General features: G+C 45.1%; 2 protein-coding genes across 2 annotated transcripts in view; one reads left to right on the plus strand and one right to left on the minus strand.

Moving 5' to 3' along the window:
- The window catches only part of LOC8042139 (substance-K receptor), a 243,724-nt gene that overhangs the window by 122,038 nt on the left and 106,158 nt on the right, over positions 1-15,528 (minus strand). Inside the window, exon 2 of the mRNA XM_042292434.1 lies at positions 7,584-7,844. Coding sequence (XP_042148368.1) covers positions 7,584-7,835 — 252 coding nt within the window. The 5' untranslated portion in view covers positions 7,836-7,844. The remainder of the gene's footprint in view (positions 1-7,583; positions 7,845-15,528) is intronic.
- On the plus strand, positions 10,221-14,016 carry LOC115326778. Its single transcript, XM_040210669.3, has 2 exons — positions 10,221-10,227; positions 13,369-14,016. Exons 1-2 carry the CDS (start codon positions 10,221-10,223, stop codon positions 13,995-13,997), a joined length of 636 nt encoding a protein of 211 aa, XP_040066603.1. The 3' UTR covers positions 13,998-14,016.

The following is a 15,528-nucleotide window of genomic DNA, read 5'->3' on the forward strand; positions in this document are numbered from 1 at the left end:
CTTCAACGAAGCGAAGAAGCAACTCACCAAGCAGAGTCTGCTAGTGCACTATGACCCTGCACTTCCTTTGGAACTGCGCTGTGACGCATCGAGCCACGGCATTGGTGCAGTGCTTCAACACATACTACCCAACAGGCAACGGAGGCCGATCGCCTTCATGTCAAGAACGCTTTCTGAAGGTGAGTGAAACTACTCTCAGATTAACAAAGAAGTGCTGAGTCTAGTTGAGGACGTAAAGAAAATTCACCAGTATTTGGTTGGACGCCACTTCACGCTGTGGACGGACCACAAACCCCTGGTATCAATTTTCAATCCCGGTAAGGGAATCCCAGGCACGGTTGCAGCAAGAAGGCAGCAATGGGCAATCATCTTGTCAGGATATGACTTCGACATAAAGTACGTACCGACAGATAAGAACGTAGTCGCAGACACGCTGTCGACACTCCCAATGACAGACTGGGCGAGGTCGCAAACCGAAGACGCTTCTCAACCGAATGTAATCCAACAGCTAAGTAAATATATCCTACATTATCCTAAAATTACCGGTACATCACAATGGCGACGAGGATGGGATCTATGAAACAAAGATGGATACAAACAACTGAGCGACATCGGAACAAAGGAGACAGCGGTGACGTGAGTGACGCCCCATCTCAAACCTAAAGAATGCCTCGCATCGGGAAAGTTAAAGAGTGCGATCAAAAATTAGAATCATGGTCTCCGTACATCGAAAGGATCGAAGTGTTCTTCTTTGCGAACGACATTCCGGAATCAAAGCGAGCCGATGTCCTTCTCTCTATCGTCGGACGAGAAATTTACGGACTGATACGGAACTTGGTAGAACCTGCCAAACCAAGCACCAAGACGTACGTACAGATCGTTCAACTAGTGCAGAACCGCATCGACCCGACGCCCAATGAAACGGTTGAACGCTACACATTCCATCACCGGAAGCAGCTGGAATCCGAAACCATCGCAGACTACGTAGCTGCGCTCAAACGGCTTTCACTGCAATGCAACTTCGGTGTTTCCGTCAACGACCGACTTCGAGACAAGCTCATTGACTGCATTAAGGACGGGAACATTTTCGAAAAGCTGCTGGCTGAGCCGACGCTGACATTCAAGGCAGAGGTGGATCTTGTCACATCGATGGAGGTAGCCATGAAGGATCCGAAGAAATTAAGGAGCGAAACCGAGACCCAACAAGATGTCAATCGCTTGGTGCAAGGGCGGAAATACAAGACGTAACTTCCGAAAAAGGCCAGCGAGGGAAAGGGACAATCTCGCACAAGCAGGCCCAGTGTCACCGTTGCGGCAAAACCAATCAAGACCATGAAAACGTCTCTGCAAGGAACAAGACTTCTAAAAAATGCGGAAGAGCAGGACACTTCCAAATGGTTTGCCCTGACAGGAAATGAAATCTACAGGACTCAAGAAGAAAGGCCAAGCAAAGCTTCATCAACCACGTCATTACACAGAACTCGGGAGACGAAAATCCGTTTTATTTTATCGACTGAAGCTACCCGAAACCCATTACAGTGTCTCGGGAGACGAAACTCCGTTTTATTTCATCGACTCAAGTTACCCGAAACCCATCACAGTAACTGTGGAGATTTGCCACAAACCTCTTCAGATGGAGACTGACACAGGTTCACCCGTGATGTGATCAACCTAGAGACGTTTCGAGAAATTCGTCCAGACATCCAGTTGAAACCTTCGGGAATAACGCTGACGCCGTACACCGGCAAGCCCATCGTTCCAGAGGGAATTGTTCAAGTGGAGATGCGGTACAATGGGCAAGTCAAGCGTCATGAAATTCAAGTGGTGAAGAATGGAAGACCTCCCCTACTGGGGGGGGGGGGAAGGGCATGGCTTCAGGATTTTCAAATGAACTGGGGGGAAGTACACAACGTGCGAGCAGAAACCTTAACTCTCGCAGGTGTGCTACAGAAACACAGCTCCATTTTTGAAGGTCCGGGAGAACTGAAGGATTACGCCGTGAACCTCTCCGTGAATGATGATGCTCAACCAAAGTTTCTCAGACCAAGAACAGTTCCATACGCCCTCCAACAAAAAATCGAAGAGGAGCTGGATCGTCTTGAGAAAGAGCACATAATCAACCCTGTGATGAGGAGTGAGAGGGCGACTCCAATTGTTCCAGTGATGAAGGCAAATGGACAAGTGCGAATATGCGGGGATTACAAGGTTACACTCAACCCAGCCTTGAAGCCAGGTGGGTACCCACTACCGAAGACTGAAGATCTCTTTGTGAAGATTTCCCATGGAGAGAAGTTCACCAAGCTGGATTGCAAACAAGCCTACTTCCAGATCCCCTTAGCGGAAGAGTCAAGAAACCTCACTGTAATCAACAAACACAAAGGGCTCGATCAGGTGAACAGAGTGCCATTTGGAATAACCCCAGCATTAGCTATCTTCCAACGCGTCATCGAAGGACTAGTGAGAAACTTGCCGTACACAGGTGCATTTCAGGATGGCATCGTGGTAACTGTCAAGAACGACCAGCATCACCTCCGCAACCTGGACATCGAACTGCAAAAACTCAAGGAAAGTGGCCTTCGCTTGGGAAAAAAAAATGCTGCTTCGTGCAGGAGTCCATCGAGTACCTAGGACATGATGTAGACAAACAAGGGATCCGCCCAACTCCCAAGAAGGTGGATGTGATCCTACAAGCGAAGACGCCCAAAGACCAAAAAGAATTCAAAGCATTTCTGGGACTCCTGAACTACTACGGAAAGTTTATCAGCAATGCAGCCGACCTTCTACATCCGCTACATGAACTGCTGTGAAAAGATAAAAGGTGGGAGTGGTCGAAATCATGACAGAGAGCCTTCAACGAAGCGAAGAAGCAACTGATCTAGCAGAGTCTGCTAGTGCACTATGACCCTGCACTTCCTCTGGAACTGCACTGTGACGCATCGAGCCATGGCATTGGCGCAGTACTTCAACACGTACTACCCAACAAGCAACGGAGGCCGATCGCCTTCATTCAAGAACGCTCTCTAAAGGTGAGCGAAACTACTCTCAGATTGACAAAGAAGCGCTGAGTCTAGTTGAGGGCGTAAAGAAATTTCACTAGTATTTGTTTGGACGTCACTTCACGCTGTGGACGAACCACAAACCCCTGGTATCGATTTTCCATCCCGGTAAGGGAATCCCAGGCACGGTTGCAGCAAGAATGGAGCGATGGGCAATCATCTTGTCAGGATATGACTTCGACATAAAGTACGTTTGGACCGATACGAACGTAGTCGCTGAAACGCCGTCGAGACTCCCAATGACAGACTGGGCGCGGTCGCAGACCGAAGAAGACGCTTCTCAAACGAATGTTATCCAACAGTTAAATAAATATATCCTGCATTATCCTTGACCGGTACATCACACTTGGTGAGCATGTTTTCCTCTGATTTTTATATAACCTTTCCACACTTACGAAAACTATTTTGCAAAGCACTACTGCAACCGCATTCATTTTCCGCCGGAAATGACTGACCAATCACACTATGTACAGTGGTCTATTCACTTTTCTTTTCCATTTGCGCGGCAGGCGACAGCCGGGTTGTGTAAGGTTTGTCTCTTTATCCTGTATAATGTTTTACAATAACTCCGCGCATTTGCGCCTAATATTGTCGAAACTACGCGATTTTTAAGCGGGCCTGCACTCCAACTGGATGTTTGGTACTGCCCAGTCTACGGAGCAGACGATGCGCCAGGGTAAGAGGAGAGAATTTCCCCATATGGCTCTTTTAGTGAAATGCCACTGTACTCCAAACCATTACCGCTTTATAAGGAGAGAGACTGAGGCAATGCGTAGTTTTATTTTTACAATCCGAAAAAGCAGCATTCTATTTTTTCTCCAAGACAGCTGGGCTATTTTGATGGTTAGATGTCTGTGAGATATACCGGCTTCCCTCCACCCTCGCTAAGTCTCCTCTGCTTGCACCGATTATCCAAGCCTCGTCTCCTTCACCTAACAACGTCCGGCAGCCACCTCTTGTGCGCGCTGGTAGCAGTGATCAATAGCCATGGACGCATCCCTTTTTATTTTTTTGAACCTTACAAGGAACCGCAGTGCAGGCTACGAGTGATTGAAGCCAATTGTGACCTTGGGGAAGGACGCAGTTACGCGTGTGGCGTACAGCCACGTAATTGGCCCGATCTGCCCGCTGCGGGTCACTGTATACGGCGAAACGGCGCACAGGAACGCTGGCGTATGTGTAAAATCTAGGCAGCCCTTTTTAAACGCTAGGCTATATTTGGAAGCGAGTATGAATGTTTTCGTGTTTGTCTAAGACTTCTCGCCAGATCCGATTGTTTTTTTCGCTACGCCCTATACCTCTGTCCCTACCGTCCACAGCACGCCTCCGGAGCTGGGTGCTTCAGTTTGTCCCTTGGGAAATCTCTCCTGCTGCGTGACGGAAAGTTTCCCAGACAGAGACACCCAATGACCGTGGTGTGGTGTACGGAGCTTTCCGGCACACCCATTAGCGCGGATCGTCTAAACGAGCAGCAAGGTCGACTTTGTTGCGCTTGCACCGCCTAACAACGAAAGAGCGCAGCGGCGTGGTTTACTGCGTCATAAAGCTCGAAAACAAAACAGCCATTACGGTGCTTGCGATGAGGAGTAAACAGTACACAGTACCTTAGTGCCCGTGAAGCTTTCTCTCACGAGAAAGTAATAAAATGTCTTCGTGCGGCCGCTTGAATCTGCTGCGTTTTTTTTTTTTTTTTTTTTTTTTTATCTAAGGTTATTTTGCAAGTAGATCCTTTTCAAAATTACGTATGGCGACCTTAATCCCCATCAACAGGAGACTGTATGACATATTTTTCTTCACCAATGACGGTCGGGTCGGGAGAAGGAAACAAAGTGAATAAAACGAGAAAAATCGCCAAACGAAAGACGCGAAAAAACGAGTAATCGAGCTCAGCTACGACACTCAAATGCCTCCAGGAACACCATTCCCAGACACTTCTTAACAAAGGACAAAGCGTATAAAGCAAACGCGGAACCTAAAAAAAAAAAAATGATAGACTTATTTATTTGTTTCCTAAACGCGCAACCTAAACGAAAAGAAACAAAATTATAGACTTATTTATTTGTTTCATGTATAATGCACCTCAAAACTTCAGCTCGATGTATACCGCGCACTAAAGTGAAACAGACGGCCCTAACTTTTACGAGGGTCTTAATAACGGTGCGATATAACTTATTGAAAACCTAAAGTATGTATCAAAAACACTAGAAAAAAAAAAACACTGAGGTTTTGCGGTAGAACCAAGAAAACCCTGATTATTTTTTTTTTTAGTCACTAACACGTACATTAGCTATATTAAAAAAAAAAAAAAAAAGCACCACTCGGCTATCAAGCCGCTCGTGAAAGTTGGTACCGTCGGGTCGACGTCAGCGCGCTGTACGTCGAACTGAAGTCTTGGAGTGTCGTATATGGGACAAGGGGTGTAAGAATGCAACCTTATTTTTCTGAAAGTGCGTTTGAAACTCTTTGCACCGAGCAAAATGGGTCCACTGGCTCCTTGAATCCTGTCCGTAGGAGAGCAGGCACACGATAACTTCAGTAATTTCATCGTCATCAACTGGGGCAGAAACCATCACATCACCCTCGGTGAACCCACTCTGGCGTGTACACGTGGAACAAAATTACCATCAAGCCCCCCTCCACCCCCCCCCCCCCCCCACACACACACACACACACCAAAAAAAAAAAAAAGTTATCCTTTGATACAATTACCTCCGAGAGAGGCATTGAGCGATCTTCTGACGGAGTCAGCGCCGCTCACGTAACGAGTCGACGGCAGCTACCAATCCGCCCGCATATTAGACGTCAGAAGAGCGCGCAATCGTTGCGCAAATGAGTGGCAGGTTAATCACAGCCTTTGATTGGGAGCTAATTTAGGGACGCGGCGCGGCCAAGCGGACACCAAGAGGCAGAGAGCGTCTTTGAAGAGCCTCTTCTCGTTAACAGACGCACCCCCCCCCCCCCCCCCCCCCTCCGCGATTGTCCGAGGGATCCATGCCTAACTCCGGGTTCAGCTGACTCGTCGCGACTTTCCAGGCGCTGCGGGTGCAGCAGTTGCTTCGTGACTGTTGCCAGGCAACGGCACGGCCCTGGAAGGAGCGCCCGCTGCCGCTTTAAGCCAACACGTGTGAGACCGTCGAGATCTGGTGGGATCAAATTGGGAGCGGATACGTGGCAGCTCCGAACTTCGGAAGGGGCCCTTTGTAAGGCGCGCGCAGTTTGGTAAGAAGAGGACAGTGTCGCAGGCTCCCGAAAGGGCATCAATCAGAAGCACGGGCCCCATCTGACGCCAGCATCGTTTCGATGGAGAGGAAGAGCGAACGGGCGGCGGGCTCGCTAAAACGCTAGGGGAAAAAAATGCAACGGCCACACTGCAGCAACGTCACGTGTCGGGTGAACGACGAAATGGAGCCACGTGGCATTCACGGGTCATTGAATGGGCGGAGGACGCCAACGAATGGCGACTTTTCTCGTTTCGATAAAAGGATGGCGCCGAATGGGGGCAGGTTGCGTGATTCTGTCATCATTTCAAACGAAGGAATGCTTGTGCGGTTACGTTGCAAATCATCGACGCTCATCTGGTATGGCCCATCGAAGAACTCGAGATGGTGCTGTCTTTAGCCCTTAATTAGTCCCGAGATGGCCTGTTTTGGGGTTTTTAATGGGCGACCAAACTATCAGATGTGTGTCGCTTAAATCGCTACAGTGCTTTGTTATTCTCGCGCTGCATCTATATCTAACATTTTAATGCTATAATGTCACAACTAAATTAGGGAAAACAAACTTGATCAAATTAAACGTTGCGCGAAAGTGAATCAGTCTCTGTAAGAGGAGTAACTAACAACTGAAATACGGCTTAATTTTCGCGAGGACCTAATTTTCGCGAATTTCAAGAATCGCCTACAATTTGCGCAAAATAGGCTTGGCGAACAATTCTGCTAAAATCTAACACATTAGAGCCTATATTGAGATCCCACCGTGTCGCGTAAATTAGAACCCGCGATTTCTTCAAAAATTTCAGCTTTGACCTAAATCGCGAAATAATGAGCCCGCGAAATATAACTCGTCTACAGTATAAGGAATGTTACTATTAAGCGAAAGTTCGTGTATGGGTGCTTTTGATATACAAAAAAAAAAAAAAAAAAATGCACGTGCTGGAGAAAGTGAGGACATAATAAGTCGTTGCATTTTTTTTTACATATTCACCACTGAATGAAAACCAAACTCTGAATTTACATCTATTACCAAAATGAATCAGGATGGCTGTACTCGTCGTATTGCATAAAATACAGAGTTCTCTTTGCAGAAGAAAACGCTCCGTGACAGGCCAATTTTTTTTAATAAACGTTTTATGAACTTGCAAGCGAAAGAATGCAGGCGAGCTGGTCAGGAAACATCATGATCTAAACACACGGACGAATAAAATATTGATCAAGATTTGTAGCGTTTTTTGCGTTAATTATTTTATTCGTCCGTGTCTCAGGGTTTGGATGATGATGTCCCGCCAACCACTAAAAGGCTGCGCCGTACCTTCTTCTTGGCCCTGCACTGGGCGTTGATGTTGGCGGCACTCCGCTCTCCGGGCATCTGGGAGATCCAGAGCTTCCATACGATGAGCGAGTAGGCGGTGAGCATGGTAGCCACGGGCAGGAAGAACAGCGTCACGGTCACCAGCAGGTAGTAGAGGCGGCGGCCTGGCGTCGCCGACACACACTCGCCCCGCTCCTCGTCCCAGGACACCTCCGTGGGCCAGGTCCAGCCGCAGTACGTCACGGACTCCATCGGGGTCCACTGCGGTTCCAAGAAGACGGGGGTGTAAGTTCACTCGACACTTCCTTTATACAGGCAACGATCGCCATCCCCCGTGACTAAGCATCCTTCGCCGGAACAAATGGGCGACTTTCGATTCATCCTGAGGCATGTTGGCAGCAGAATGAACTGAAAGAAGCGAGGAAAATACAACGCTGGCCCCACGTTGGACGCCAGTGTTGGATTCCCCTCGCCTCTTATCGCTTTGGAGAATGACACGACACAATGGTTGAACGACACAATGGTAATCCCCGACACAATATGAAGCACTGATATTTAGTCACTCTCCCCGTGTCCGCTGGCTTGCCCGAACCCCGAGAGATGTAGAAACCGCGAAAAAGGTTGACGCTTAAATATGATTGCAATGGCTCTTTAAGGCCGGTTCACATATACAGCACAGCGCCGAATAAACACTCTATAGTCACCGACACGTTAAGAAACGGTAACCGTGACGAGCATGTAATTTCTTCTTGCTCCGCAAGCTATTAAATAGTGGCATGGGACGAAAAACAACCCGCCAAAGAAATAATCACGAAGCGAGGAACATGAACTTAATAAGCGTTTCTTTGACGCCATGGCACTGACCCGGTCACGTGATGTCAAGCCACGTAAAGTCACGACTTGACACTGTGACGTCAGATTACTTGACGCCGTGTTCTCTAGTAAATGTAGTGAAAAATGCTACCGTATTCAAGGGCTCTTGGCGAATAGGCAAAGGTTGGCGAAACTAAACAAAAACCTCTGGTTCCTAGTATCATATCCACGCGAAATAAAATGTATGTATTTTGTTCTTCCAGAACAGTATTGGTATACTGGTAAATATATCTTATGCAGTGAATACGAGGCTTGATAAGTGCGTTGCCTAATCAATGGTCATTTGGATTTGTATTTATATATAAAAGGAGTATCTGAACTGAGTTGCAACACTACTGTTAGATAAAAATTGCATTTCCAAGTGAGATAAAAGTGAACAGTAAATTTTGTCCCCTTTCTATTAATTGGGGTTATAAGTTTCCTCGTAATTCAACAATGAATAAATGCCGCCAATGGTTTTTTGTTTACCTATTATTAAAGGAACGCCACTAAAATTATGGCCTGTACAATTGTCTCAGAAACCTCGACTCAATGAAATCACGGAGTAATATGGCTACCCATACGGGTAAAAAAGTTTTGTAGACGAGGAGCTGAAAGGAAATATTTGTAAACACAAGAACACAAAAACACAAAAACACACACACAAAAAAAAATGAAAGGTTTTCTTTTTCTCGGAGCATATCCCATACGGATAGAAAAATATATAGACGAATAGCTAAAAAAAAAAAAAGAAAAAAAGAAAGAAATGGAAACACAAAAAAATTAAGAGAAAACCGGAACGTTTTCTTTTTTCTCGGAGCATTATCAATAACTTTAAGTGCGATATTCTATTAACGGAAATCAATATGGTGGGGTGCGTACTCGCGTAGACAAACCAGAAGGAAAATGCTTGCATTCCGCCAAGTCATTTATGCAACCTAATATATATCTATATATATATATATATATATTTATATATATTATAAACTTCTATTTCCAATCTCTATACACCAAGTTACATGGAAAGTCTAAAACATCCAGCCGTCCAAATGCCAAACAAGGGTTACATATTTTTGTAACGGTGATGTTAGATAACATACAAAGGGGAGCCTGAAAATCCAATATATGCTCCAAAATTTTCACTGACTAATATTTTCGGTTACTTGTTGATCAGAAGATTTTGTGAGCTCATTTCTAGAAAAATCAGGTATTATACTAAATTAAATATGTGCAGCTACCTTTAGACATCAACATCTGCCAGATTATATGATCGCTGTCTATATGTCAGAAAGCATTAGCGTAGCTGTCTGCGTAAAACGTTACTTTAATAACACTTCACACTTTTTCTATGAATTTTTCTTTGATCAAGTGTAATGTTTTAGATAAAACTTTGAGCATCGTAAAAGTGATGAAATTAGGTCACTTCTCAGTCTATAATATATGAATGAACTCTGCAATCACTACTGTATATCAGATTTTCTTTTTTTTAAATTAATGGTGAGCAAGCATATATGGTTTATTCTTAAGGCACCAAAATCGTCAAGCAAAACCAAAATAAAAAGAGAACATAACACTGCGTGTTTTTTTTTGTTTTTTTTTTAATTTAGGTCGACGATAGGCAACCACTTGTGATATTGGAATTATTTTCCCAAAGTATAATAATTTGTTCATTTTCCTTCAGGAAAAGATCTTTCAAGCATAAATTGGTTCTTTGAAAATATTAAAGAAAGCGAAAATGAGAAGGCGTTGCTACAGTTGATATTAATTATTACTCATGGTCATAACATGCAAGGTAAGTCAAATTTGTTTTTAATAATATAAATGTTAAGGTTTAGGCAGACCGTTTTGCTTGCCTGGTCGCTTTTAAAAGACAGGTGTCATTTAATTATCTTCGCGATAGACTGCTTCAAGCTATAATTTGTTTTTATTAGCTTTGACTGAAAGTTTTGAAATAAGCCTTTTTAAAATTAAGCTTTGGCACATTTAGCGATTCTGCAGTCTTGTAAATTGCACCAAGCTGTGAGTGGGACCTGTTTATTAAAATAATATAATGTAGGAAAGGTCGGAATACTGTTATTTAATCACTAAAAAATATACAGCAATTAAAAGAGTTCGAAGAAATTTTTTATATAAATTTGTCTCAAGCGCCGAAAACCACGATGCCATATCGGGCGTTGTTGTTGTCGCTGGTATTAACATGTTCAAGAAAACAAAACAAGAAATGACAGGAACGCATTAAAAGGTTTCATCGACCAGTTTAAAGAGGGAAGGACGAAGCAAACTATAACCTTTCGGCAGGGGTCACACTGTTCGTACATCATACAAAAGAAAGTCTGAAAACACGTCACCGTAATGACCGTGGTTCGAACGCCGCGTGCCAAGCTTTCTCTTTCAACTCATTACCACGCGGCATTTAAAGCAAGGATGTCGCCGTGACTCGCGTTCGAATCTTTATGCATACTATCTTTTTCAAATTAATAACCCGGGTTCCCGAGTTATTAATTTCACGAAGTTTTTTTTTTTTTTTTTCAAAGATAACATAAAATTGTTAAGCAACGTTCTAGCTGGAAATCACAACGTCCATGCGACACTGAATCTCCGCAGGCGGAAATTCAGTGTCACATGACGTCATGGATCCGCGCGACGTAACATCGTCACGTGACGTCAGTGTCCCGTAACTTTAAGTTACACATGACGTCATATTTTGCCCGCTAAATTTAGAAGAAAAACTTTCCCCCTAAATTTAGCGGGGATTTTTTTCGCTGCATTTAGCGGGAATTTAGTGTCACGTGGCGTAAGGGTGGGTACGTGACGGCACGGTGTCCATGAGCATCATCGGCTAAATATACCGGGACGCAAGTCCGCTGACTTTAAACACGTCAGTGGAACTGCGTCCGCTGTTGCCGATGTTCATTTGCAAGAGCATGACAAAAAACCGGATTTTTTTTAACACGCGAATAAGTTTTTATATTTTTTATTTAGCTTTCATTCAGTGTCATGGCAGAAACTTGTTTTGCGTTTTGTTCTCCGGCAACATTTTAGTTTGAAGTACTGCCTTTTTTCGACATACCCTGACTCGTTCAACTTTTATTCAAATAGGACTCGTTGCGAACCGCAACGGCAATATTCCTATCTTTCTTTTTCTTTTTTTTTTCCTTTGCGCTCAGCATTGGACATTTCTAGAAACCATAAATTAGAAAATAAGAGGCGTACAAATCACCGGTAAAGGAACGACGACAATGGAAGCACGAAACACGTATTCGCGCTAACGCTAGATTGAAAGGAAAAAAAAATATATGAAACGAAATGTACGTTCATTCAAACCGTGACACTTTTAAATAAATCGCCGTCATTCAACACAGTGTTGTAATCTAGAAGATGGAGTACAACGGCGTCGAAGGCAGCTTTATTCCCGCTGCTTTGGCAAACTGCTCGCTACACCCAAGAAAATAGATTGCCTCGAGCACAGCCGAGTTTGTAGAGCCTGTAGGCGCGCACGGTGGAGTAAACGGATGACATTATCGGCCATTTTGTCTTCTATACTCGCGGTCAGCTTTCTGTGGCAATCCGAAGAGAGGATGAAAGCGCGTGCACAGCGGTTGGTGCACCCTCTCCCCTAGCATTGACTGCATTGCCAGAGAAAGCTGACCGCGAGTATTTGGCGATGTGAGCGATCGAAAGCGTCGCTGTGGTCGGCCCACCACAATTGGCCGAATGCTGACTATGACGTCAGGAAAGGATGTCTCATCAACGGAAATAAGAGAAATGTAAGAACTTCAATTTTGACGGTGTTTGCGGTATTGCTTTAAGAGCGCTATGATTTCAGGCTTCCACCATGCCCATTACACACACCACCGAACTTGTTGTTCAGAAGGTAATGACGTCACGAAAGGTAACCAAACGAGGGCGCCACCGAAACATCTCGCCGCTAATTAGCGGCGAGATTAAAGCCCCTCGATATAAAAAACGCCTTTATCAAGGGGCTTTAGGCGAGATGTTTTAATGGCGCCCTCCTATGGTTCCCTTTCGTGACGTCATTACCTTGCGAACAGCAAGTTCGATGGTGTTTGTAAAGAGCATTGTGGAAGCTTGAAATCAATGCGTTCTCAAAGCAACACTGCCAACACCGTCAAAATTAAAGTTCTTACATTCCTCTTAGTTCCGTCGATGATAAATCTTTTGCTGACGTCATAGTCAGCATTCGGCCAATCGTGGAAGGTCGACCATAGCGACGTTTTCGATCGCGCACGTCGCCAATACCTTAGCTACACGTCTTCAGAACCCGCGCGCTTGGGTGCATCTCGACACCAGCGCGCGTCTCCAATGACCGCAGTTTTGAACTGCGCTCTGACTTATGACTAGAGACCGGATTTTAGGTAAATGCCTATTTTTTTTCCTCGCGTTCCTATCGCCCCATTTTGATATATGAGCACGAATTGGAGGTCAAGGATGGCTTTTATGGTTGTTTTACAGTGCCTATAAATGCCTATTTTGGGTGTTGGTGCCTAAACTCCGATAAATGCCTATAAATGCCTTTTTTTTTTTTTTTCTCAAATTGGCGCCTAAATCAGCACTATGTAGCATCAAGTTTCGCTTTCGAGTGCAATTTGATACCTTTATTCATTCTACCTGGAAATATTTACTGTTCTGAATTTTATGGGTTTGAACCTGGTCCTCTTTTTAAACCCCCCCCCCCCCCCTCCCTTTGCGCCGGTGCAACCGGAGCGGCGGCTTCTGCATGCTTTACGGGTGGCTTTCCCGCAGGACTTGGCGGTGAACGCACAACTCTACTCCCCAGGGGAACTATGATACCGTCAGGGGCAAAGAAAGTGATGGGGAAAAATTACGCCCCCCTCCCCTCGCGGGAACCCTGGTGTGATGCAACGCATCTGGGTGGTTCCATTGGTGTTTCCGTTGGGTTGATTCTCTAAAGGAACCGTCGCATCAAGCAATCGTCGAGTACTGCGAGAACCCGTCGTCACACGATGGGGAACGTGGCTAGAAGCTGTTGAGTACTACAACTGCTACTTTTCGGACATCAAGGCCGTGATCAACGGCCTTCCAATTGACGAGAGTGTCGCACTCACAAAGGCTCAAGCTGTCCTCTCCGTGAATAGCCTTCCAGGAGACCTCGCGTGCCTTTGTGCCAACTTCACGTTCTTAGCGGATTCTATCAAAAAACTTGAAAGTGCGGGAGAAACTCTTGTTACGAACGTTGCGCTAATTCTCCACGCACAGGAAAGAATCGCCACCGTTCCCGAAGGACCCGTCGCCGAAAAGGCACGTGCGAAGCTGCAATCGGTCTTGGACAAACACAAGGGGTTTTCAGTCCTTAAAGAAGCTTCAGAGGTCCTTGCTGGTGAGCACTGTAGGATCCCAGTGTCAATTAACCCATCGAATCTTCCCAAGTGTAAGTACGCACCAATCACATCTGTCGGCGTCGAGCGTTCGTTCTCCGCGCACAAACTCATTCTCAGCGACAAGAGGCACAATTTTGAACCCGGAAATCTGGAGATGCTGGTAGTTACCTATTGTTTCTATAATTTTCATAGTGATTCTTAAACTAGGTTCCGCGTTCTGTCCAAACACAATTCTTAATATTTATATTTCGAATAAGCGTATGTGTATTTGGCAGTGTTGAAAGGTCTTGCCTGTGTATTTAAGGTACCTGTAGAAAATTGCTAAAGTTTGTACGTAAGTTCCCACGTAACAACATGTTAATTTCTTAACAAACCTTGTCTATCTTGCATTTATTATTTTCTTGCTTTATTGTAATTTAATTGCGTCAGGCAGACATACCTTTACGCTTTTATAAATCAGTATTGCCATATTTCAAGTACTGTATCTCCTGCCTGTTTCACAATATGCGTCGCTTGAGTGACTTTCGCATCTGAACATGTATGTAAGCAATGCGCTTGTAAAATTAAGCCAATTAATCGCCATTATCCCAGAGGTATTACGGGGCAATTCCACGTCTAATGTCAATGTATAGAACTTATGAGAGAAAAATAAAGAATTGAATTGAATTGAACTGTTACTGCCATTGTGGCCTCATAGCAATGACATTTTTGGATTTCCTGTCGTGCTTACAGTTCGCTCACGTCTTCACTTGAAATTATTAGCATTTATCTAAAAATGTATTGCGCCTATTTTATTCTTTTTAGTGCATAAAACGGTGTTTTTGCCGCGTATTTTTGGCGCCTAAAACGTGCTTTTTTAGTGCCTAAAAATCCGGCCTCTACTTATGACCACACGAAGTATAGCCCTTTCCCGCTTACAAATGTGCTCATGACGAAATGACTGATTACGGAACTCGTTTTCGGTATCTCACACCGGCTTCGCGGGGAAACGTCGGTGGCGCTCTGAAGACAATCTCTTAAAAAGAAAAACGCAAGAAAAAAAACCTTCACATGGCTTGTTTCCACCACTCACAACGCGAGGTCTGCTAAATTACTCGTTCGTCCCGTTCCTGTGAGAACCCGGCTAGCGTGAGACGACCCGATGCCGGCGCCGTGGGTACACCCCGAAATAACTCACAAAAAGAGCGGAGGCGACAACAGCTACGTGATCCACCGGCCATGTACTTTCTTTATGATCTTTCTGCTCATTCCCTGTCCACTCAGCTCCGACAAGGAGGGGGGAATGACACCAACGAAACAGAGCGTAAAGGAAGCCAAGAAGAAAAAGAGAGCGTGAGAGCAAAACGAGAGAAGGACGCTGCTGGACCCTGTTGACAAATAACAGCGGCATCTGTCCCGTGTCGGAGAACCTCCAGCCGGTTCCTCTTTCTCTGGGCCGAGTGCGGTCTCCCAGCCACTGCATTCTCGCCCTTCGTCACTGACACCCGCCAAGTGTCGATCCGAGGGAATCGAACACGCTTCTCCGTCCCTTCCCGTCTTGGGCCGCCTTCGCATTCGGTGCAAAGCCGCGAACCGAGTATGCCGTCTTCCATTCCGGACCGTCGCGATTGCCGGTTTGGTAAAGGGGCACTCTCGAGCATTTAAAGCAACGTCACTAAATACAGGGCTATTCATAAAAAAAGAAAAAAGATCAGAGTTCACATTTTTAACTACAACAACGTATAAAAGACAGT

This window comes from Ixodes scapularis, unplaced genomic scaffold (assembly GCF_016920785.2).
Source record: "Ixodes scapularis isolate PalLabHiFi unplaced genomic scaffold, ASM1692078v2 PGA_scaffold3__209_contigs__length_174095766, whole genome shotgun sequence".
In the NCBI taxonomy this organism is placed as follows: domain Eukaryota; kingdom Metazoa; phylum Arthropoda; class Arachnida; order Ixodida; family Ixodidae; genus Ixodes; species Ixodes scapularis.